The 27,999-nt window shown below is 29.7% G+C and overlaps 1 protein-coding gene across 1 annotated transcript in view; it reads right to left on the reverse strand.

The window, feature by feature from the left end:
• The window catches only part of LOC106678643 (nuclear receptor subfamily 1 group D member 1), an 84,919-nt gene that overhangs the window by 12,291 nt on the left and 44,629 nt on the right, over positions 1-27,999 (reverse strand). The window contains exon 2 of the mRNA XM_014417288.3: positions 14,019-14,096. Coding sequence (XP_014272774.1) covers positions 14,019-14,096 — 78 coding nt within the window. The remainder of the gene's footprint in view (positions 1-14,018; positions 14,097-27,999) is intronic.

The following is a 27,999-nucleotide window of genomic DNA, read 5'->3' on the forward strand; positions in this document are numbered from 1 at the left end:
ATTAAAAGGATTCATTGAGTTGTTTTTAATTGAGAGAGAAATATGAAATTTCAATTACCACGATAAATAAAATGTGAAGGTTATCTGCAGTAATGTAAATGAATCCAATTTTATCTTGAGTAAATGCTACCAATTATATCTTTTAAATTATTTTTTTTTAATGTAACTTCTGTCTGGTTTTTAAAAAATTTGTTAAGAATGCTATTCAGCAATATTATGTAATAAAAACTGTGATAATGTACACTCGGACACACGTCATTTGTTCGCATGTATAGATTATTGCATTTTTTTTTCTTTTGAGATGAAAGGTTGGGTGGAAGAAGAAAGAAATTATTTCATAATCTTTAACAAGCGTCTTAACGAAATGTTAGTCACCAAACATCACTCTACTCTGACCATTACTCGCCAAATAGAAAGTGGAACGGCTGTCAAATTTGAAATCCTCTGCGGCTTTTTTTCGCATTGATGGAGTAAAATGTTAGTCATTTGGTTAGCAGAGAATAGTTAAAATTTACAATACTGGTTATATAAAATATGTTAAAAAAGTATTGACATGACTAAATTAAATTTTATTTTTTTTTTCACTATTAATTATCTTGAAAAAAGTAAATAATAATGCAAATATTTAACAAATAACTTACAATTATGTTTAATTTTTTTACATGAATTATATTTAAAAATATAAATATTATTAAAAATGGAAAACAATACCGGCTTTTATTTATATTATTACATAAAATATTTGGACGTAAAAAAAAGAAAGAAATAAGCTGAGAATTTAGAAGACAACTCAACGCTGAATTGAGAGAACCACACCCGGTGAATATAGTTGAGCTTATTTTTATTAATAATACTTGCGGCGTATAAGATGATGATTCCTAAACTGTTTATAAGCACTGAATCGACACACTAAAGGTCCGAGGGATAGACCGAAACGTAGATGGGAGGATTGCGTTAAAATTTGGGTTTGGAGAGAATCACTGGACAGATGTCTGGAGAGAAAGATTGATGGCATCAACATCGAATTAGGGGTTCGCTAAGCCTGTTTAAATATTATTATTATTCATTTATAATATATCTATAGTTTCTGTACAATTACGTATATAATATATATACCGCAATATTTTTTTCGAAAGGCTAAAATTAAGTAATTTAATATTCTTTCAGTTCAAGGGGCAATACTTAGATCTCATTAATTCTTAAGAATTATATTAACCTACACGTTGAAATATTTGAAGACCGCACATTACAAAATATGTGAGTTACAAGTGTTTATGAGTTACAATCATGAGTATGTATCAGTTGTAAAAATTGGAACGATGATTTGGAATTAACGCCTTTATAACATAACATAACTCCAAACCCTCAAGTCTTTTTTCACGAACCCTGAAGGACAACATTGACTTCTTCCCTAACAAAAAGTCAACAGTTCTAAGCTCATCGTAACAACACACCTATATAATTTATTACATATATTATGTTCGTTTTCATATAACATAATAATAATAACATTTGGTTATTATTAGACAGGATTTACCTTCGTTCTGAGCTTTATAAAGTATTCAAAACGAAGTATATAATAGTAACAGTATATTATAGGCTCCTGATCTGAAGCAATAGATTAAGAATAAATATTTTCTGTCTTTACAAGGTTCAGTAAACTTTTTTTTTTAATAATTTATTTATTGTTATTTAGAACTGTATACACATATATACAACAAGTAAATTTGATGTATGATACAAACATGTAACAACAAAACATGATCTCGAGGCCATCTTCTTGTCAGACGCCTAGGAGGATTATTAGGTAATGAAGGAGAAGCCAGGTTGGGGACAAGTGGATTTGGGTGGTTGAGAAGTTTATTATGGAAGGAACGGTATCTGGTTCTGGCCAAATCGGCTAAATATGGAACATTAAGGTCCTGATGGATGACTTGATTTGTGACAAAGTAAGAAGCATTAAGGATTTTACGAAGGATTTTGGACTGTAAAGATTGGATTCTGGAGGAATTTGATGGTTTAGTGGAGCCCCAAAGCTCAACTCCGTATGTCCAGATAGGCCTTATAATAGCCTTAGATCAGTCTTTTGTAATGGATTGGCAATTTAGACCGTTTGTCAAGTAAATGTTGCAATAGCCGGAATCTACGAGCAGTTTCTTGTCTTTTTAGTCTTGTATGAGGATTCCATGTCAGTCGTTTGTCGATATGTAGTCCTAAGAAACGGATCTGTTCGACAGGAAGAAGTGGGGTATTATTAAAGGATACTGTAAGGCAAGAGGTCATGGGTTTACGTCGAAGGGTAAATGTGATTTGGTGGGATTTATTGGAATTAATTTTAATCCTCCAGTTTTGGCACCATTCTTCAAGGGTGGAGATGTGGGATTGGAGGGTTTGGGATACAATGTAAGGATCATTGTTCACTGAGAATTGGCATGTGTCATCGGCATACGTGGTGAGGATAGTGTTAGTATGGGTTGGGTTGTCAGGTGTGAAAACTGTATAAAGGATAGGACCAAGGATACTACCCTGAGGTACACCAGCAGACTGACGGAATAGGGAAGAATAAGCGCCTTTGTAATTTACTTGAAATAATCTGTCGGAGAGATAAGAACGGATAATGAGGAAGTATCAGGGGGTAGGAATTTACGGATCTTGTATAAAGTCCTGGGTGCCAGACTCGATTAAACAGTAAACATTAAAAAAAATAACATTAAACGGAATAGTTGATGCTGCAAGTCTGTTGGAGCTCAAGAACGTCACGCTGACCTTTACGATTCCTTGTAATATAGACATTATACCATTTAGATATGCAGAGAATAGATATACACATATACACATAAAAGTACACTAACTCCTCTAACAGACTGCTTACTCGGTATACTCGAAATCTAATGCTAATCTAATTGCACTCTGAGTGAAAAGTGTCGTCATATAGAGACATTTAAAAATCTAAAGGTACCACTGGATTTCTATGGATATCTATTACGGCCAGTTATTTTTACAAGGGTTCATTTATTTCTCAAGTTATATAACCACTCTCCAAAAGAATATATTTTCTTATCATTACACCGGTATTAACAATTTATTGAACAATAATTTTTTTTAAAAGAATAACGGGAATCGATGTAATTATGCATATCAAGAGATACCCAGTGTCTGTTATAATCGTTATTGATTTGTTTCAATAAATTTCATAATTACTATTGTTATATGTTTTTAATTCTTAAAATTAAGATATAAAATTATAATATGTAATGTACTACAAAAATATATAATTCTACCAAGGTAAAATGGAAACATGAGGTAGAAGAAATTTTAGAAGGGGCATGGCATCAGGGAAGAGTAAATCTTGAATTAAGATAAATGAAAAAGTATTTTGAAAAAAAATTTAGGTCAAGGAAAATAACATTAGGAAAATTACTTTTTAAAAAAATTTATTTTTTTTATTTTAATTTTTACTGTTTGTTTTTCTAAACTCATTCTAAAACATATTTCGAGATTACAAATTTTTACTTTTTAAATTAAAAATCTGGTTCGGTGGGCGAATCGAATAACTGTCACTTTCCATAATCATTTGTATGAAAAAAAAAAAAAGGTACTAGAGGTAAAAACAACGAATATCAACTTTATTCCTGCCAATAATATAATAATAATTGGCTAAAGTTTAATAAGTGGTAACGAAGCCGTATAAATGCGATTGGAAGAAATCTGAACTCCTGTCCCTATTTTCAGTTTAATTACTTATTAAATTCCTTGATATATTGTATTTACCCTCTGTTGATAATTGCTAAGAATGGATACTGGTTATTTATCTCAAATGAGAAATATATTCAATATAAATATTGAAGGTACTTTAGGGTATTTTTTTTTTTTTAAATCGTCAATCAAGCCATCTTAGACGATTTCCATGACGATAAGACCTATCTTATATTAATGAACACTTAATTGTACATTGATTTACCGAGGTTATTATGTAATTGTAACATCGAATCTACAAACTCCCGGTTTGTAGAGTTTAATGATAAAGTTGCTTTTACATTCCAAGAATGCACATGCCATAAATATCTAATTCCTGGTTTGTATGATTTTTCGTTTTTGAGCTAGGCTGTGCCTATACCCACAAACCAATTTGGGAGTCTTAGTTATTTGGACTGATAGTACAAGATCCCGAAAGGAAAAAAAAAGGCAGTTATTTCACCCCAATTTTTTTATTACTTTAATGAAAACTATATACGAATGTAATTACTAGTCAAAATTTATGAGTCTGCCAAAGGGGAATAAAAAATGGCAGCTGATTTAAAAATTAAAAAAAAAATTTCATTCGTAGCTTTATATCTTTAATATTACCAACAACACTAGAAAATCTACGTGAAAATCATTTAAATTGGAGTAAATTTGCTAAAATACGAGCCCTATTATATAAAAGGGCAATTTACGTTAAATTGTTAGAGATATATAGCGATTACATGAAGAATGCACTAAATAGCTCCATTAGGGCTCATGTTTTAGCAAATATGCTCAACTTTAAATAATGTTGTCTTTGGTTTTCTGGTGTTGGTAGTAATTTTAATAATATAAGTTCTGAATGAAAAACTTATTTTTTTCTTTTAACCTTTGGAAACAGCCGCCATTTTTTATTCTCCCTACCCATACTTGGCAGACTCATTAATTTTGACTAATAATTATAAGTAGTTTTCATTAAAGTAATAAAAAATTGTGGTGAAATAAATACCTTTTTTTCACTCCTCTAAACTTGTACGATATTTCCATCGAAAATCCAAATTCAAATTTTGCTCGATTTTGATCGAAATGTTTCTTCGTTTCTTCCTACATATTCTCTATGTAGGTAAATGAAAGTAAAAAAAAAAATGTTTGAAGAAATTTAAATATAAAAAGTTCAGTGAACTTTCTCTTTTCATTTCACGTAAATAAAAATGTGATTGAAAGTCTTTTGAAATAAAAATTTCTATTTATTTTTATTGCTTGGGCACACCTAATTCCATTAGCATGTCACTTGAAGACTATACTTTATGCCCGAGGGCTTCAAGCCATAATTCTCGTTATAATAAAGTTCTGTCACATCAGAGAGTAAAACCAACATTAGCGCCATAAAGCTATAAGGTTAGATCATAGAGAAATAAACCTAGATGATGGGTTCTGCATAAGATGACATCGCCTTTTCCCTCGCTAATGTCCCCGCCGCAACACAGCCAAGGAAAAAGTCACGAAGCGCAATAAACAATTAGTGCTTCTAATAACGGCAATAAATAGCTTTATATAAATGTGCACTCGTTTCATAAAGCGGTCATTAAGTCTTGTATGAGGAAAGAGACATGAATATTTTATAGGCACTCTCATAAAAAAAAAACTTGACGGCGAATATCCGAACTCTCATTTTAGATCACTTTTAGTATACGGTTATTTCTTTCGATATCATAAATTACACATCTGGAGGGGTGAAAAGTTAGTCTATGAAAAATTGTTTACTGCTGTACATCCGTTCTACCATTCCGAATTGTAAAGGAGAATATAACCGCAACATTAACTCAACTTGTTTATAAATTAAAAAATTAAAATATAATGCAATAATTAATCTGTAGGTCATATTTATATTAATTAATGTTTAAATTAAATGAGGATTTTTTAAATAAAATAAATTTTATCCAATTTAAGTCTCAAAACACTTTATTTTTTATAAGTTTGACGTTTCGGCCAATAGGGCCATACTCAAGGGCAATCTATAACAAACAGTTGTTATTATATTATACACTTGATTTATAACAATTTTAAACAAATAAAATATTATTAATAAACTATCATGCCTTTAATACAATTTTAGAACCACATCAATTTTAAAAAACTTTATGCAGGATATTCTGGCCAGGTCATTAATTTCAGTCTACAAATACCCTATTTTGTCAATTCTTCATATTGAAATAAAAATTAAAACTTTTAATCACAGTTAATTTTCACTATTATTATTTACCACAACAATCTTAATTTTTAATTGATTACTTCTATTAGATTGTCCTTGAGGATGGCCGAATTGGCCGAAACGTCGGACTTTTCAAGAAATATAAATTGTTTTGTGACTTAAATTGGATAAAATTAATGTTATTTAAACAATAATTACCAGTCTCAAGAAAGTGTAATGATTAAATGAGGAAGTTGAAAACCAATCTATATCTAACCTATTTCCAGCTCACACCCACAAGATCCTTTCTTTAAATTGTTTACGACTTTGAATTAAATTAAAAATAATCTGTATTATATAAAAAAGTTTTTAATGATCACCGTGTAATATTTTATTTCACATATAAGAAGGAATAATAAAAATGGGTTGTAAAAAATTGAAGTTAACTAATGAAGAATGCATTTACAGGAACTAAAACGTAATAAAAATTCTGTGCAATTTACAGGAAACAGTTTTTTTTCGTACCCTTCATAAAAGTATAATAACATTATTAGGACATACATAATCCAAGAAATAGAATATGGACCGATGCGTCATATGCCTTACCTTGTGTTGCATCCAAAAATTGCTTGCAAGGTGGTGATTACAGGATCCAATTAAGGTAGTATAGATTAACGTTAGTCTATGGCTAACGGCATTGAATTAATGAAACATGAAACAGGAAAAAGTGTTTAAGAACTAAGGAATACATGAAAATTACAGTTTTACGTATATTTTTTTATAGCAGGTTCTGATGTACTGGAAAGGGTTATCTACAGGGTACCACCCTGTTCTAACCATGGCCGAAGGTCAAGTTTTCATTTCGTGGAACTACCAAAGAAATTAAATGCTACTCCCTGGCAGCATTCGAAACGACGCCGCTCCTCTTTCGATGTTGCAAACACCTACGCCTTAACTCCCTCAGCTACATACGGCCCAAAGCAGCCCAGTTTGGACAAAGAATAGTAAAACTAAATGAACGGTTATATAATTTATAAAATGGGGTTGGTTCGCCGTTGTTCAGGCAGGGGGGAGGTGGTAAATAAATAATAAAAAAAAAAGTTTCAGATATTATTGAATTGTTGTTTGTACATATTTTTTTACTTGGTTATTATAAATTTTTAGTGTAGTTCCATCTATATTTATTTAAAAATTGCATCATTTAATTTTAAACTATAAATAATAAAAGCCGTACAAAAATTTTTGCTGTATATAAATTTCACATTTCAGCCTCCTCTATTGACCATTTTCGAAACTTTTTCCACCTCACCCCAATCACATTATTGAAATATATTTTCATTTATAAAACTCCTGGAAGTATTTTTTACAATTTATAGAAAAAAAATTATTTTTCTCAGTTGTTTTTTACAATAGAACTTTTTCTCGGGACTTATGTATATTAATTTATTTTATACACAATATTTCTTGAAAAAAAAAATTATTATTGTTAATATTCCATACGCTAAGTGGTTTTTCATTCATTGGAAAAAAAATGAACTGAAAAAACAAATTTTAAATCACCATATTTTTAATTCCAGTAAAATTTTGTGAGAATTCTCATTTTGTTTCTTTTCTAGTCACATTTCACTTATATCAGTTTAATGTTAGATATTATATTACTTTTCAGTTCACATGTACAAATTTATTATTTAACTGCTTAGTTCGCAAAATGGAAATATATTATATTAGTTGTTGAATTTATTTAATAATTTGCATGCACTACTTTCAAATTTATTCTGTTTTATGATTCATTGCATTATTTTGATTTTCAAATATTTTTATAGCTTTCAGAAGTATTCTTATAGAATTTTTACGACCTGAAAATAAAAATAATGTATTTTTTTACTAACGCATTTTTTTTTTATTAATCACTAAAATGGTTATATTTAGGATTTAAATGTTTCCTTCGTCGAATAATGTAAAAGTTACATAGGTAAATTATTTGAGTTAATGTTTTTTACTTTGGTATATGCTGGATATATGGGTTCGGGAATCTATGTGAACGTACTTCATACACGTAGCAGCATTTTTCGAAAGTTCTCTACTTTCTTCCCTCCTCGGATTCACCAAGGAAGATACGCAACCGAGATGAAGCCTGGGTACTGCCATAAACCACAGGTTAGGGTTGAGGAAACTGAGCGTGTAAATTGGAAATGAAGAGATATGGTAGGATTTACAGTGACGGTAATGGCCTTAAGAAGGCAAGCTGGGACGTGTAGCTGTGTGAGAACTGATCCACCGGCGGAGATAAGAATCAAAACGTGGTTCCGCCAACACGCTCTTCTCGCTAAGCCATGCTAATTGATATCTGGATATTCAATAGCTCAATTGTATATGATTAGCCCTCGCTCTGTCTGCTCGCCTTTAGCCTTCCTCGATTGGGGAATGTTTTCCGATCATTATGCCCGCATCTGGTCAATAAAAGTTCCTAATATCGGCCATCGTATCTTCGGAACGTGTAAAACCTATCAGAGATCTCTCTAAACCACTTTACATATATACAATGGCAGCCAAAAGCTTAGAACCACCAGTTCTGTTCAATAAAAACTGTACCAAAACGGTATGAACATCTCCAATATAACATATATTTATTTTGGTTAATATATTCATGTATTAAGCGACAATATATAAAGTTTTTTCTTCATTCAGTTAAGCATTATCAATTAATTAGTTATCAAAAAAAAGTTATTTGTAATCTTTTATGGAAAATTATTTACTTAATAAACTACTTTAATGTTTAGTTTTATCTTTTTTAATATTTTTTTTTAGATATACTATATTAATATGTATATATAAGGCGTTTTTTTCGTATAATTTTTTTTCATGTAATACATAATAAATACCTATTTCCTAAACTGGTAGAAATAGAATAAGTCTCCTTATAAAATTAAAACATAAATGATATGGGTATAATTAACAAGGAGGAAAGTATTTATTATATATAGAATTAATGTATGTAAAAAAAAACTTGTTTGAATAGTAATATTGTATGTATGAAAGGAAATATTGTTCTAGATAAACACAAAATATTAGAATTATAGTTCATCCAGAAGATCGGGAAAGGATTCCGAAAATTCAATAAAAAATGGAGACATTAAAAAAGAAAAAAAATCACAAGTTTAATTTATTATGATTTATAATATTTTACCATAATTTTCATTCATTGATCATGATATTATAATTTTTTTTAAAGGTATGGAAATTATTAAGAGGAAGTGAAAGTAAGAAGAGGAAAGAAAGTATAAAACAAGTTTAAGGATTTAGTTTAATTTTTAATTGAATTAGAAATATATGTTTGGGTTCCATTATACTCTATCCCGTTATTCACTATTATCATCAAACATTGTTGCACTCTTGTTGCATTAAATTCCCCCTTAAAAAGTTATTTTAGTTTTGTTTTATATATTTTAAAATGTATGGATTTATCTAAAAAAAAAAGGTTGGTCATCATCTTTTGATCGGTAATAAATAAGAATAAATGTATCGAATCTAGTACACTCAAATGTATCATTTTATCGCATACTGTCAATTATTTAATAAAAACATTATCAATCTTTACATTAAAATTACGTGTTGGCATAATTAATATGATTGACATTTGACCATTTTTTAAAATTAAAATTAGAAACCATTGGTCAATCTACAAGATATTGGTCTATTATAATTTCTTTATAATAAACTCGCTGGTCAGAGTAACAATTAAGCTTTGATTAGCTCACCATCCTTCCAAAATTAATCAATACAAATAATCCTTAGAGATATTAGTCTGCTAATAAGTTACGTGTTTTAAATTACTCAACTATAAGCCATTATTCGAAGGTGGTGCGGAAACGATACTGCATAGATATATTTTTTTTCTGAAATTTTCTTACATCCTATTGTTTTTTATTTTTTTTAATTGCTAAGAAAATGCATAATCTAGAATATATACAAATGTACACTTATATAAAATGTCTTTCCTTTGCCGCATGGTATTATTAGAGAGCCGAGTCCATTGAAGGCGAGAGCAAAATATTGGCCTAGGAGCAATGGCCGGGGGGTACAAGAATAGGGAGGGACCGCTCCACTTAATACAATAAAAGTTATATTGTGCTTCCTGTATATATATTTATATATATTAGAATCGAGTCATAATAACTGTAATAAATAACTTCCGTTATTTTATCAGACATTTATTTTGCTTTAATTAAATAACAAAATTCTATTAATTTATTATGTATTCACCACTATTATCTATAACATTCTGCCATCTTCCAGGCAGTTTATCGATTCATCCCTTGTAAAATGTGGATGGTTTCAACTGGAAGAAGTTTTCGACAGCCTGCCCGGCTTGCTCATGAGGATTGTAGGTTTTCCCATTCAAAAACCTTCCATTTCAGATGTTTAAAAAACAGTTTATCGTAACGTGTTTCGCACAACACAGTTGACAAAAGACTAGATAAATCTTTGTCTATATAGTGAGTACAAAAAATTGTTGTCATCGTAAATACGGGTAGATATATAATATAATCTATTGTTCGATTCAACTTAACCGCATCGGAAGTTACTTATAACTCAACTTAATATGTTAAAGATTTATGACCAAGTTTATAGGTCATAAATCTTTTGTTGATTGTATTTGGAAATCAAAATTTAATTTTTAACTTCGTTAAGTACTTTGATATGAATAGAAACGTATTTAAATTATGGTAATATTATTATCAGTTTAAAATAAGAAAATAACCGTTAAGAAACCGGCAACATTTAAACATAACTCAATACAGCACAAGGTTATGTTTAATGTAACATTAAGCACAACCTGTAACAGTTAAGAAACATAATAGTAATACCACTGTTATTTCAAAAATATATAAATCTATTGTAAGGCGAGTTAAATGCTTCGAATTAATTCCTTTTAATGACAAAGAATAGTAAGGCCTAGATGTTGCATGTCAAAATTTTATCCTGAGCCAAGTTTTTCTCAATTAGTCCTCAGACCGTTCACTAAATCTTGATTTCGATTAACCTCTAAAATATTACCAGTCTGCCAATAGATAAGGTATGTTTTGAATTTTAAGCCGTCACCCAAAAGCGGTACGTAGGAAATTCGCAGCAAGTCAAAGGGTACGGTAATGGTTATATTGTGCTCCGTTCGATATGAACCCATTGCTGAGCTAACCGTAAAGTTGCGTAACTAAACGAGATTATTCTAATTGAGCCAGTCCTAGGCTATTGTTCAATAACTGTAAGCGCTCTGGGGTAATATACCTCTCCACTTGCTCACGGCCATTATATCAAATTGTCGGTGTAAATGTTGAAAAAGAACACTTATTGCCAACTGCTTCAGTAACGCTATTTACGGTAGCAATTACACTATCTATGGCAAGAAAACGTGCGAATAAGTAAAAAAAAAAAAAAAAAAAACAATTTTATTACTTCATATAAAAAAAGTCTTCTGAATCGGTACTTCCTTATTTATATTACATCTACCGCTACGCTTTTACTAAATTAATTAGTCGTTCAAGTTCTCCAAGTTCATTGCTTTCATGAATGCGGTAACAGTGAAAACAATTAATACGAATTTACAAAAAATTATCCAGTAATTAAATTAATCAAATAATTATTGCTACTTTTTCTAATTGTGAAAAATGTAAAGTCGGATATCCGAAAAGAGTTTAATAAAATGATAATAAATATGATCAGCTGAAAATTCTATCGAGGAACATCAGCTCAGAAGCTTTGGGCTAATCTCAGAATGTTGGAGCAAATATTGACTAGAACATCTGAGTAAGATCCGAAAGGAATTAAATTTTTAGGGTGATCTGGAATAAAGGAATCAAAGAGGCATACTAGAAGAGAAATAGATACTGGTGATGGAAAAAATGGCTGGTCCAGAAAAATTATATTTGAATTAAGCTGTTTCTCTGCCTGTGATATAAAATTGATATTTAGATACATAATATGAATTGCTATTCTCGCGAAAGAAAAAAAAAGTTTTTGTTTCTTCATTAACTTCCTTCCAATGCATTTTATGCCCCAAAAAATATTATAACCATAAGATGTTTCATTCATAACATATCGGAAAATTTCGCACAGCTACTGAGACTATAGGATCATTAATATTTCTAAAAATTCCAAAAAAAAAAAAAAGACGTAAAATTAGATATGTCTATTATTATTTCATAATATCTTTTCCCCCTCCACTTTGATGTGAATTACATTATAAACATTTGTAGAGGATGCATTATAAAAAACAGTAGAGGATTAAATTTCCTATGAGATTCAGACTAAACATTTGTAAGAAATCCTTAATAGAATACGAGTAATACTGGTATCAATTTTAGAGCAAATATACTGGAAACTGAAAATATCTCTCTTTGTTCAAATTACTTTATTTTATTTTTTTTAATGTAATTTACAACTGTAAAAAATAATACAATTAGTAAATATGTTGTATGTTTCATATACACTTGAAAATCTTGGCAAGGAAGATACCCATCGGTGGTACTTCAAACATTAATTTAAATTAGAAGGTCCCGTGACCATCTTCTTATCAGACGCCTCGGAGGATTATCAGGGATTGTTAAGGATGAAAGATTAAGAATTAATGGGTTAGGATGGTTAGGAATGAAAAGACGCATATCTGTTTTGGGCTAATTCTGCAACGAATGGGATGTTAAGGTCTTTGTGAATGAGTTTATTTGTAACGTAATATGGAGCACCAAGGATTTTACGTAGGATTTTGGATTGTAAGGAATGAATGCGGGAGGAATTTGATGGTTTGGTGGAGCCCCAATTACTATTTCATTATTATTGAATGCTTCTCAATGCAATATGTAATATTTTTAATCGATTATCTATATACTATATGTGTGTAGTTCAAGAGATTCGTATAAATTCGAGGGGAATAAGGACTAAACAAAAAAAAAAAATAATTTATCTAATTGTACATCTAAGTAAGTACATTTCAACAAAATCAAATTTACAAATAGATCTTAAATTTTATTTTAATGATGATTACAAAATTTAAAGCTAATAATGCATCTTTGTTTTGGCTCAGGTATTATTCTCGTATAATAATCATCACTTCACATTTTATATATTTTCTGTTGCCCTACTTGGTGACCATCTGTACTTATCACAATATGTAATCTTTGACATCTGAACAACACAGAAACAAAACACTAAAAAGAAATAAATTGTACCCTGAAACGTTTCATGATTTTCTTTGTTTTAAATAGCTATGCTCATTGGATGAATGAACAGACCGGGAAGGCGGTATCTGGAAAGATCATGTATCTGTTTTTGAGATTCATGTTCTTGTTGAGATGATTCGGGTGCTGTCATTTCTTTTCCTGCCAGTACACCGTTTTGAGAATTCCTTACTGATTTTTCTATGTACCAAGTCGTCCCTCACTGAATATCATTGGTGGTTCTGCAACACTGCTCCATGCCCAAGTCCACGGACATTAAACTTCATGTCCTAGCCAGTCCTTAATCCTGTGATAAGTGACGCGGTAGTTTCGCCTCTCTGCACAGATGATCCAAATTAGATTTGTGAGTTTTATTTTCTAAAATTATTTTTTCTAAATGCTTTGCCTGGCCTTCGGGGTATTTTTCGATTTTCGAAAGTTTAAATTGTCGTAGTTATCAAGGCCCGTTTTATTTCATTATCGTGAATACTTAGACGAGACATTGCCGTGAGAATTTCTGTAGGTTTAGGAACGGTGTTTCGATTTTCTATGATAATATTTCTGGCCTGTTCTCATTTTTTTTCTGAAGATTATAGGGGATCTATGTTCTTATCGTTTAGTTTAAAGAAAATGTAACCGCCATGATAAATAATTTGTATTTGTGCCATCACACATTGTTTTTATTATCGTGTGAGATAGATTTGATTCAAATTTAATTAGTGCACTAAACTATTATGGAATAAATTTAATTAATAAATATTGGATACTTACAAGTAATTAAACAGGGATAGGCTTCGTTACGTATAGCAACGTAAGCCACAACAGCTAGCTAATATTTATATATAGTAATATATAAATACAATATGATTCTAATATATTTTCATGATGATTACCTTGCATCCTTCGCAGGTAAAGGCACCGAAATGGAATCCAGCGGCAGGTTCGCCGCAGACTCGGCACAGCTGGTTCATCTGAAAGAAAAACTTAATTAATTAATTTGCTTTTCCAAAATTAATTTCGTTATAATTAATTATTGAAATTAAATTTTATATGATTATAAAAATAATATAAAAAACAAAACAAAATATATTATAAAAAAAAAACTAAAATATAAGATTAAATTTCAAACTGGCGGTACGGCAAATAAATTCATGTGTGTGCCATCCGACATTGGAGATGTATATTATTGCAGAACTAATGCACACTCCCACATCCTCAACGGTAAATCAACAACGAGCAATAAAGCAGAGGTTATTGGCCAATCGGTTTCGAATTAAATTATCAGCTTTAAGTATAAGATTAGGCTATTACCGTAGTGCACAAATTGACGGAATATTTCATTAGTAGCATAAAGTATTATAGAGTTATGGCGAAATGGGACTGACCAATTGGGAAAAAACATTTCATAAATGTTTATTGGCCTTTAAGTTTCCCAAAGAAATCAGCTTCTTTTTCTGCATTGGATCCAGTGGAATGACCTTTGTGGCCCTTCTATACACTTGCCAAATAAGTAACTACAAGTACAGACATATGAATGAGGTTAGGATCGACTAATACATGTTTGTAACCGGTCCACTCTACTGTCGGTTATTGGGCACAAATCCAGGGAAGCGTGCGACAAGCTCCAGTGCTTCGCACATACACTGTAAGCTGCCTACAGAATGATATTAAAATACTTAATAGTACTTCCGATTAGAATTCTCCAAATTCTAAATTATTAATTGACTCTAGTTTAAGGTCGTATATTTTGTTTGGATGAATTCATTAAAGTCTTAACATAACAAATATACATTTAAGAATATATTAAATGAACAAGTAAGTGTAAAAAAAAAAAAAGGTTAATGTTAACTTTCCATGGTTACCTCTTGCTATTTTTTTGAATTTTTATAATCTACCATCTTTTTAATATATATTTACGGTTCCATTCATTTTACCTTATTTACTGTGAAAATTATTTTTATAATAAAAATAGTTTAAATAAAAAATTCAAGCCGACACAACTTATCCTCTACAATGCTTGCTTTTCTGGAACACACGATACCGACCGAACTTTATTACTTTGTTTGTTAATCAAGCATTTGTTGATGCTGAGGACTAGTAACAGTTACCCCTGACGGTTACCTAGGTACTAACCAAGGTGGGAGTGTCAAGATTCATTCTCATACCCCAGGTGGGAATCGAACCCACAACGTTCCGAACCGAGCGCACTGGGACCTGCGCCCTAACCCGCAAGGCCATCACGTCCCCGTTTTGATAGTAGCAGTGAGTTGTAATGCAGGTATGCATTATTTCTATTGCCAAATAGGCGTCCTACTTTTTTTGTTTTTTTCCGATCCCTCTAAAAGTAGAAAAGAAACAGTGAATTAGTGAGTGCATTACTGTGAAAATCAGGAAGTAATTCGTGTTGAGTATTACCTTTTACTACCTTTGGTATTTTAAGGTTACCTGTAATGTTTATTTGTTATTTATGAAATATCCATTCTAAATGGTGCTATAAACAGGCGTCGTAGGGTGAGAAATAAATAAATAAGACGATTGAAAGGTTTAAGGTTTCCAGATCAGTGCACGCATTCTGACAACCCAAGAAGTACGTTTTTCAATGAAAAATAAAGTATCATGTAGTAGCCAGGCCATGTGCAATGAAAGTCCATCAAGTAAATTAAAGACTACAAAAAAACAACAACAACTAAACCATGGACATCTTCAAACCATTTCGATCGCAGGGAGGAGGTTGCAATATCTGATCAACAAGCAGCCACTGCCAAAATGTAAATATCGTAATAGTGCACATACAGTCAGCCTAATTTTCCAGGAATGCCCTATCCACGGTATTAAGTAGGTTAGGAGTTGAACCAGGCGTATGAATAGCTCTGAATGTTTATGAAAAAAAAATCGGTATTAATTTTTTTAATAAAAAATATTCTATTAAACAAGATTCAAACCTTAAATTTTAACTAATTAACTATATTAAAGTTACAGAGTTCAAAATCCTGGGATTAAAACAAAAAAATATGAAATATTTTATTAAAAGGATAAATCCGAATATCAAGGAAAATAAAATATGAAGCATGGGCATTAACTATTACTGAGTTTTACGCCTTAAAGCCCTATATAACAACAACTTGGGATCCCCAGATCTCAATTATTTTTTTATTGAATAAAAATAGATGTAACTTTTAATCCCTTGAAGAATTAAACTAAATGCATTCGTCCTACGGTTTCAGCCTGACCTCAGTGACTTCTAGAACAATACAGTGAGACCTTAATAAATCTATTAGTAGTTTGTTATCTGCCTAGGGGGAGCTGGCACCTCGGCACTATCAGATCTGGTGGCGCCTCTCCCGTGAAAGCTGCTGACTCACAGGGTGCGGTTCTTTTGTTTCAGTGCCCGTGTTTAGTGGCAGTAGGCGTTGCTCTAACCCGGTCTGTCTCTTCTGGGGAAGGGAGATGCAAATTGAAAATGCGTCATTTCTAAGACCCCCTCCATTCATCTTAACTATCTTAAAACAAAGAGGACCTGTGAATCTGTCTTATTAAATGTTTTTATCTTTTAATTTTTCTTAACTTCTGTTTTTTTTTTATCTTCAGTTGTTGTTATAGACCTATTTATACGTTCCTCAAGCTCCTAACAACTTGACATTTTATACTTTACGACTAGATTTTCTGGATTTTAGAATAACCGGATTTTCATGTAATTTCGTCATTTGTTCCCTGGCTCCTAAATCCACCATACCTCGACAGAAATTCGAATAATGAAAAAAGACATTCAAATCTATTAATATTTTTTTGCACATTTGATTTTTTTCCCACAATTTTGCACGTTTTAAGTTTTTTCTTGGAATCAGCGAGTTTAATTTGATTCAAACATATTTAGATAAGCTTTGCAAATATTAATATTATAAATTAGGATACACCCAGGTTTTGGGCGTTATAGGCACATTTTGAGCTTTTAATGCCCGGAAATCCGGTCTATATTGATGAATATTTGCATATGCTAGTGACGTTATTCAACGAAGAAAATTCAGTTTCGAAATATATATTTAGACGTCTATGTTCGAAAAATTTATCGCAAAAATCTTCTCTAAACATCTTTAATCTCTCACGACTTATTTTAACAACTTAAATCCAAAAAGAAATGAGTATACATTAATCATTATAAATTACTTTTAAAAAATAAGTTACATTAAAAAACCAAAAACTTTCTAGAACAAAATAAATTATTATCCATTAATATTAAAATTTTATACTAACTTTTTGATAGATATGCAAATTCAAACAATTTTTCCTGCGGAAGTTTTTATATACAAATATGCTAATAATATGAAATGATTATCTAAGTGCAGGATTACGAAATCCAATGATAAAACCCTAAATTTCATTCTGATGAAGATTACACCAAATAGCGATTTATATTTGTTTGTGGTGTTTAATATTAAATAATAATATTTTAAATTAATTAATACTAACAAAGAATAATTATTCATTTTTTATTTATTTTAATTATTACACTCATAAATTAAAAGGGAATGGACTGTTGTAAATAAATAAAGACGTTTTGATAAGTATAGTGGACAATACAACAGATATATATCAGATTGTTTATTACAAGAAAAATATAAAGATTTTTTTCCTGGCCGCGTTGGTGTATTCGAAATTAAAATAAGAATGAAATTATAATTTATTTATTCTTCACTACTTAGATAATATAATTTAAATATTGCTGTATTTAATATTGCTACTTCATGAAAGATAATATTTTATCTGACTGAAATTTCAATTTGTGAAATAAAACTTTTCGAGGCGACCTACACGTGACGACCAATGGTCAGAGCCGTCATAGACTGCTCTACTTTTAAAATGGTCCACCAGATGCCACTAGCCACTGCAGAACTAGAGCACCTTCCCCTACCATAGGTACAAAATGGCCGTCCACGATAGATAACTGTATTCACCTTTTTATTTCTCCATTTTTCTACTCTAATTAGAGATATTAAAGTAGTATAAGCTTCTATAAACTAATTTATATAGTTTTATATTTATTAAATACATATTTTATTATTTAATATTTCTCCAAGTTGTAACTCTATCGAATGTACAATTTTATTGTACAATTTTAATCTTTTCCCAATTTTTTATTTATTTTTATAAAAATATTTTGTAATGAGAATTTAATTTTTTTTCATTAATAAAAGTAATTAGGTTCTCATTTGAAACTGATTTATCTAAAAATAGTTTATAATGAGAATTAAAAAAATTTTTAGTGATAAAAATGAATAGGTTCTCATGTTTAATTGATTTATCTAAAAAAAAAAAGTTTTTAGTTTACTTGTTGTGATTTGCATTAATCAAACTCTTAGGCGCCATGTTAAACAACATAATAGATTCATTATTGTGCAGATAAACCTTTTAGTTATTTAAGAAAATAAAAGATTGTAAGAAGATAAAAAAATACATTGGGAAACAATAAATACTTTTTACGACATAGGTACTGAAGTAAATTTTAGATTTATTAATGTACTATGGTACGAAATGAATATTTACATTGTTCAGTTTTAATCTTTTCCCCTCTAATTTGTATTTATTTTTATAAAAATATTTTATAATGAGAATTTAATTTTTCTATTATTATTAAAAATAATTAGGTTTTCATTTTAAACTGATTTATCTAAAAACAGTTTATAAATCGGGAGAAAAACATTCGGATGAGCCACGAAAAGTCGTCATTTTTCTACATTTACGAATACCTTACTTCGGAAAACCATGAGTAATTCGTTCAAATCTTGTGTAAACGATCCTGATATTTTTTGCTACACATCTCAGTAATTCAATTAAGAAAAACAAATATGTGTAAAATGTAAATAAATTTGTTATTAAGTATTTTGTGAAAAAAAAACTTGAATAATATAGTAAATATTTGCCAGGGCTTAAAGTTTATAAAACCTTTGTGCAGACTGGTATTTGATTCCAGAAGTTCGCGAAGAGCTTCCGTTTGGTTTGATCGAAATTGGAAATAAAGAAAAATATGGTAAGTATTACTAAACTTATTTAGTAAAATATTGTTATCTGACATATTTTAGTAAGCTAACTTATCTAGATTAGTGCTTAGCTACTAAACCCAGTGTAGATAGGAGCATGCTTGCAAAAAACCCCCAGTGGGGACAGTACGAAAAGCAAGTTATACCACAAGCTAATCAGCATGATTTAAAATTAGTCTTCAGTATTGACCAAGAAAAATCTCTTCTAACTTTATAGGCTAATCTATTCTAAATGTATTTATTTTACTATTTATTTATTTTAATATATATGGAACCATTACATTGATGGTTATGTAACGATGAAGATTCAGTGAAGCTCAAAAGCATAAAGATTCCATCTATTACTTTTAAGTTGATATGATAAATTGTTTTATAACGGCCAATATAACCTAATCAAATATTTTTTAAAATAAATAATCTATTTGAAAAATTTTTACTAAGGCTTACGACTGATTTATTTTTCATTCTTTATATTTGTACATCTATTAATCATATATATTTTATACCATTATATAAAATTGTACTAATAATTATTCATTCATTATTGTACTATTAAAGTTATTAGTAGTAGAAAAGAAGTAAAAATCGTTATTTTGTTAGTCCTTAATAAACTGATGAATAAATGATCTAGATTGATGTTGATTGACATATTTTACTGTTTTCAACTCTAAACTAAACTTAATAAAATAGTAATAATTAATAATTAATTGAATATTGAATTAAAAAATCAAACTAAACAGTTTAATTTTTACAAAATTATTTTTCTACTTGAAAGTAACCCGCAGAGATACAAGTTTATATAATTAATAAAAATACTAACCTAACCGTATAATTTTTTTCAATAAATAAAAATATTAATGATCTGTCAAAAATTATACATTAAATTTAAATTACATGAGGAATGTTCCATTAATTTCAAAATGTTGGTACTAATTTAAGCTTTCTTTACATAACTTTTTTTTTCAATGTTATAAATGATAAAATACAATAGATTGGTTTAATTTTTTCCTTAACTCATGCACAACAGTAAATGTTTCTCTAGAAGGAATTATTCTTAATGTAATGAGTACATATCTGAATGGCGGCAATCTGGAATTTATTACTTCATAAAAAACAAATTGCGCTATTTGAAGATAATCATCCGCTATTACACCATTATTATAGCATACATTAAAGAAACTCCACATAGCTGAACCAATCCTAAAAAAAACTCAAGGAATTTAGCTTGTTCCTTGACATAAGTAGTAAACCGGTATGACATATGTCACGGGGTGTAGTTCACAAACGGTTGAAGATAAAAAGGATTTGATTAGTACTATATTTGATCTTCGTTTCAAGCACCTTAGGAAATGTTCTATGTAAATTTTAACTAACAGAACTCTGGAAGGAGTTATTACTAAATTCTATATTCGGCAATCATTTTGGATTTATAAAGTCATAAAAATCAATCTCTGCAATTTTAAGGTAAACTTCTGGCACTACACCATAATTTATATATAATAATCAGATTCCACGTAGTAGGAGGGCTTTCAGTTTGTTCCTCGACTTTAATTAGAATTTGTTTTTTATTATTCAAGCTCCAAATCATACCAAAAATTACTTTTTGAAGGATATTATATTATATGGAAGAATACCATAAAAACCTAGGATATCGTACCGTGGCCAAGGAGAGACAGAAACTACGATTTTCAAAGTGTTCAGAAAAGTAATTCCCGGAGTTACAGGATTTCCGTTAATATATACATGAATAACCTATTTCCAAGACATTCTACACATTTTTTTAGAAATAAAAAATCATTTTTTGAAGTTAAACTACTTAAGTTCTTTAGGTCCCTACCGCACCAAATTGGCCTACATCAAACAAAAAGTGAAACTCCGTCACTCCTCAATCCTTAAATTGATATAAAAGAGATATTTCATTAAGAAAGGTATATTAAATGTAAAAATTTATTTAATTAAGAAAGATTTCTAGAACCTAAAAAGTTTCACTTCTAAGGCACAAGCGTGTATTTTTATCTTTACTGTTGAGTTCTGTATAATTTTTGATGAGTGTAATTTTTTGGAATGAGTTAAACAAGTTCAGAAATAATTTTTTTTTTTTCAAGAAATCCTGAACTTACCTTTTGTTCATATAATAAGTACTTGCGCTGAGATATTAAACGAATAGAAATGTTTTGCAAACCCTACTGTAAGGATAAATGCAAGAACGAGCTGCGGGAATCAGCGGTATTAGTAATTATCTAACAGATACAGTCGTACCTACGGCCACGGAAGACAAGACAATAGTAGGTTGAATACTGTTGAAATTTATTTTTACTATCGTATGGCTTCTTTGTTTTAACAATGCCTTATATGACAAAAAAAAATTGGACGCATTCGAAAGATAGTGATGATCTAATATAGAATGGCTTTCTTCACCGGAATCCCCCCTAAAGTTAGCAACCAATAATATGGCATATTCAATTAATAATGCACCACAGAATATTTAACTATATATATTTAATTAATGACCTTTAATAATGATTACTAATATACCTACATTTTTATACAATTCTCAATGTTTACCTAAATTTAATAAAATAGTAATCACTAATAATCAATCAATTGAATATTGAACAATCAAATTAAACAGAGTAATTTTTACAATCAACAGGTTTATTTGTTTACTTGAAAGTTGCCTGCAAAGGTAGGAAGCTTATATAATTAATAAGAATACTAACTGAACAGCCCTATAACTTTTGATTAATAGATGAAAATATAAATTTTCTGCCAAAAATTATATATTAAATTTAGATTACAGTAGAAATTTGACATTAATTTTAAAATTATAATAATTATTTAAGATTTTCATTACGTAACTTTTTTTTTCAAGTTCATACATAAAAAAATCCCATATAATTGTTGTCATCCAGTTAATAGTCTTTAAAACTACACACCCCGCTCCATAAAAAATAAAATAATGTGGACAAATTTTTGTCAGGATTCGAAACATATTCGTTTAGAGTATGAAGTGATAGTTTCATACCAAATAGACTACTTTGCTTTTTATAATTGATAATTCAACAAGGAAATAACTGTCATAATACTGGGCACTAAAATCTTGTACGTAAGTTGATAATTATACAATCGGAATGGCTGGAAAGGTGTGGAAAAATATTGCTTATATTTGTGAAATTATTTTAGCTATTTTATTGAAAACCCTAGCTGTAAAATGCCTATGACTGTTCTGCAAAAAGACGTTTCACAACTTCTCTAGTAAAATTATAGCGTACAGATGTCAGACCTTAAATTTAACCAATGTACCCTGTAACTACTCTGATTCCAGTTGCAAGCAATGCTTAAACATAAATTATATCTCAAGTCTTAATATTGAGACTTGAACTGAGACTAATTTGCATAACCGACTCTGGTACACAGACAGAAGAGAGCAAGTAAATACCGAATGCAGTATGGAAGCCGTCCTCTTGAAGAAGGCAAGACTAAATTCCCTTCCGAAAGGTGGTATACGAGGCTGGTAGCTCCAGGTACTGCTTGGAAATAAAGATGTCGTCTTTATTGAAGATTTTTCGAAAAATACTGAAGTCTCACTCTACCTCGAGGACATGAGATTTTTATCTGCTATGCTGATTCACAATGTTTAAGAAGCAGGCGCAGTTTATTGCGGGACAATTCCGAATGGAACCATTGCTGCGTGTTATGCTCATAGCTACGTTATGAAATTGTTCCTACATTACAGCTCTCATAAGATCGTTAGTTGTCTCAACAACCTGTTCCCATTTCAAGTCCTTGTGCAATCTTAACCATCTCTGTTCCAGGCTACCTTCTTACAAACGCACTAATGAAACATTGCAGTACTTTTTTCTCTCCTGAAGTTGGTTCATTATTAGACTCCGGATTCATTTGCATTGAAAATGTATTAAATATAAAATATACACATTATTGTAACACTTGATTAAATGCTCACTGGATATTTTATATTTTAATTATTAATAATAATTTAATTGAAATAAAAGACAATATAAACTTTCGATTGTATATTTTTAATAGAAAAACAAATAAAATAAATTCGAAAAAATAAGTGTATATATAATATGAAAAAAAAAAGTATTATTTTGGGAGAAATTAAGTAATTAATCAAACAGAGGACGAATGCGAGTAATCACGTAGTTTTATAGAGGTACTTAGTTTTACTGAAAACATTAACAGTATGAAAAACAGGTAATCACTCGTGACAGAAAGCCAAACAGCTTCTCTGTATCCCACTCAACCGATCCCATACATGTCGGATTATTGAAATCGGCCTGTACCCAATAGATTAAATATATTTAAATATGAATATAATATAATATAATTGCTTGGTCTCTATAGGCCAATTGAGAAGATTAGTTTTATTGCCGACTTAATCCACATTTTTTTCACAAAATTTTTCTATTTTATTTTTAAAAGTTTTTTTATAGAGTCCTTCTCCATCAAGTAAATCCGTATTGCCTAAAATCGCCTCAATTCGGTTTAAACTCATGGAGTTACTTTTTGTCATGAGTTAAATATATTTACTTTGGTTGATTGTCCGCTTTACAGGTAGGATAAATGACTTACTAACTTTTTAAACGTTACTTAGACATTACTTTCATAAATTTTAAAAAGATATTAAGTGATGAAGAACTTGAATTATTTTCTAAATTCGTGTTGATAAAAGTAAAAGATGTCCGAAATTATTTTTGGAACTAATAAAGATTTTTTTTTTTTACACTCAATACAAATTTTATTGAAAAAAAATAAACTTGGAAAAATAAATTATTGCTGGAAATAAATACCTGTGAAATATTCATGCAAAGGAATTGAATAAATATCAATGATTAAGTGTGATGAACTCGAGGAATGTTTTAATGTAGGAACTAAATCCATCATATCGTTCCATACAAAACTTGATTGCGTAATCCGGAGATCCGTTACATATATTTTTATATTCAGAATAATTGTACAAGATCGTGCACGAGTGTTAAAGCGTTTCTTAGCACGTTAGAATTCTTGGCGTAAAGTTTCTCCTAATCTGTTATTTTTACTGCCAATTGCCTTTTAGAAATTGTTGGGTGCGTTTTAATTTTAAAAAACTAAATATAAACTTAAAGTAAATTGCATAAATTAAATGGTATCCTTGTTAAGTCTCAACACTCTTTATTATATCAGCAGTCCAACGTTTCGGCCAATTCGGACATCCTCAAGGACAATCTAACAATTAACAGCTTGTCATACATTCATTTTTAACAAAAACATTATAATTAATAATATAAATTATCTTAAACATAAATTTACTCCTCACATCTAAATTTAATAATGTTTTACGGGCTATTATACCCAGGTCATTAATTAATCATCCTATGAAAAATTCAATAAATAAGGAATCGTATTAATTATCAATAAGCTTATGTCTAGTTACCTATGTTGTAACAATTTCATTAGTTTTTAAAACTCTTAATTTTAGATCAACTTACACTATCAACTATCATATAAACAAACTATTTTTAACCTTCCATACACTCAGATCAGGCTTATTATTAATTTATTTCAAATTGCATTTTGGTACAAATTTTTATTTATTCCATTATTAAAATTCATATTAAAATTAATTGTAAATATTAACAAAAATTTGTTTTCTCTATGTTTTTAATAAATTTATTTTACTTGTAAATAATGACCTGGGCAGAGTAGCCTGCAAAACATTTTTAAAGTACCAATTTATATTTAAGGTATGTTATATTATTAATTATAATGTTGTTGTTAAAATTGTTACAAATGAATTTATAATAAGCTGTTAATTGTTAGTTTGTCCTTGAGGATAACAGAATTAGCCGAAACGTTGGACTGTTGATATAATAAAGAGTGTTGAGACTTAACGAGGACACCATTTGATTTATTTAATAAATAAATACCAGTCTCAAGAAATTGAAAAAATTAATTTGTAAATATTGTTTTTTTTTATGAATCTTTCCAAATCCTAGTAAAATCGTAAAATTCGGCCGGTTATCTTTTTTTTTTTTTATTTATTTAAGTGTTTCGACCACTCGGGCCATTTGCACTTGATTTACAAATTCGATTACAATTGGCATGTTCATACAGTAGAAATACAGATATAGTTGAAATTACAAAGTGAGAAATTTACATACCTACATGGCATACAAAGACAGTTGAAATTACAAAGTGAGAAATTTACAATTACATGTTAACAATTACAAATACACTTCACAAATTTATTACTGTTGTGGAGTCTTCTCTGATTATTACTTGCCGGTTATCTTTGCATAGGCTCATATTTTTCGCCCGGCACTAAAAGGTTAATATTGAGAGTACTCAAAGGAATTCTGTAGTTAATAGCGAATAGTTTAAACGTAAAAAGTATTTAATTGCTTATAATTAAAATAGTTATACATAGCTTGTTAAATGAGCAATCAACTAAGTGCGTCGACCACTTGTTGATTAGCATAGTGTTATTTTCTACTTACTTCATATTGCTAGCTGCTAACAGTGTAACTGTTAGAAACAGTTTATATTATTTTTCAAGATTTTTTTTTCTTATAGTAATAAATTCTTGAAGGAAAGTCCCATCTCACGATAATAATCAAATATAAATTTACTGTGAGGAAAAGAGGAATCCTTTATTAAATAATGTCAACTATTAGTACATTTGCCATAAAACGTAAAATAAATTGCTGGTATGGAAAGTTCCCATCAAATAGTAATCATTACAATACCCGCATTATTTTTGTATATGCATTATGCAACAAAACAAATGATTCGGCCTAGTTCTAACTTTGCACATATTCTAAATCTAACTTTGTATATTTAGAGTGCTACCAATAGAGATGTACTATCTCTACATGCCTGTATCATACCATTATGATCTTACTTCACAAAAAGTTGTATTTAATGCACAGTTCTAGATGTCAATAAATAAATAAAAAAAAAAAACATTGTCTATCATGCCTTATCATTTTTATGTTTTTTTGTATAATCATCCAAACTAGTTTGGTATTATTATAATTTATACAATTTATATTTTTATAATTCTATCTTTTCTATACTGAATTTATAATAGGACTAGATTATTAGTAAAATATGAACTTGACCATGACAATCGTTAAAAAGCAGTAACAAACTCCTAACCCCCCAGTCCGACTAATTTCTGAACTTGGTTCCTCTTCTACACCGGATAATCCTCTGTGTTCTCGAATGTTTTCAAGACTTAAGACAAGTCAGTATATATAGGATATCACTATCCCTGTGGATTGTCTAATATCATAAAAACAAGAAAAGAAAAAAGATGGCTTCGAGACCTCCTTATATTAAAATGGTATTGGAGTGGTACCAACAGGTACTACTATACAAATCTTTTATCACATCAGAAGAGTATGAGCCAATCATTGGCTGCCTTTTGTTTCAGTTCAGATTAAAATGGTGGACATTCCTATTTACCTCAAGGTAAATATTCCTTTCGTGGGCGTTGCTTTTTGGCTTATGCCCCCTTATAAAATTAAAAAAAAACTTTTTCTGGACAAATTAAATTTTTCACTTAAATAGTGGAACTTTATACCTTTAAACCTTTATACCTAATATAGTGGAAATTGATATCACTCTAAAACAAAGTATTTTGTTTTCATTTTAAATTTTTTATAATTAATCTACAAACATTCATGATTATGGCCTGTTTTTAAATTTAGTGAATGATTATAAATTGATTCGTATTTATTTTATATCACTACATAAATTCCATATAGAAATCAGAAAAGTAAAAAAAAAATTAAACTACCATCTAGTGCCTATCTACAGTCTATAAGCCACAATTTACTCTTTTAAGTTAACAAAAATAAGACTGTACATAGAATAAGACATAGAAAGAATGTAATAAGAGATTGATATAATCTAGCTGCATAGATCTGTCTATTTTGAAATTCACTAAATATAATGTTGAAAAATATTTGTTTGTTTTTTCCTACCCTTCCTTAAATTAAAATTAGTACTCCATACTTATATAATACATAAAATACATGTATTATAAAAACTTTCCTGATTCTACTCCCTTTGATTGCTTTGTGGCATTATAAGGTGTTGATATGAGTCCAGCTAAGGTGGTATAGTCTAGCTATAGCCAAAGGCTATGCCATGGAATTAATGGAATATGAAAGAACCGTTCCACTGGTTAGCAAAAATGTTGATGGTCAACTTATTTTATTAGTTATTTATGCCAATCTTGTCATTACACAGATATAACTACATTACTATGAGTTGAAAACTGTCTCGTTTAAACCATAGGATTTGTTTATCTATGTTGTAGGGTGCTTATTACAAATTAGAACGTGGCCACCTCAACTTAGTTTAGGAAGAACAAAAACACCTACAGAAATTTTTTTTTTATTGACTTACTAATAAGATTGAAACGACGCCCGAGTAATAATGTAATAATTTGAGGCCACACTTTAAAAACAATATTTGTTTGTGTTTATTTTTTTCACAGCGATGAAGAAAAAAAAAATCATATTCTATTATTATGGATTGTTACTTGTTTACTTATAATGCCTTTGTATTATTATACAAAAAAAAATTTGCCTGAGTAGATTAGAATAAGTATGCTGTGTAGCTAGCAACCCAATGAAGTTTGGCACCACATCTTTGTGGTTTTAATAAACTTTTTCCCCTTATTGAAATATTTAATTCGGAATACAAGACGTATCTGAAAAAAAATTAAGGATTCTAGGGGCGATCTGTTTAAAAGTTACAGAATTATTACAATATTATCATGCTCACTCTACCTTGTAGAGTGCAGTAGTCCCTGTCAGTACTTATA

The sequence above is a fragment of the Halyomorpha halys genome, unplaced genomic scaffold (assembly GCF_000696795.3).
Source record: "Halyomorpha halys isolate HHAL.00 unplaced genomic scaffold, Hhal_1.1 Scaffold151.1, whole genome shotgun sequence".
In the NCBI taxonomy this organism is placed as follows: domain Eukaryota; kingdom Metazoa; phylum Arthropoda; class Insecta; order Hemiptera; family Pentatomidae; genus Halyomorpha; species Halyomorpha halys.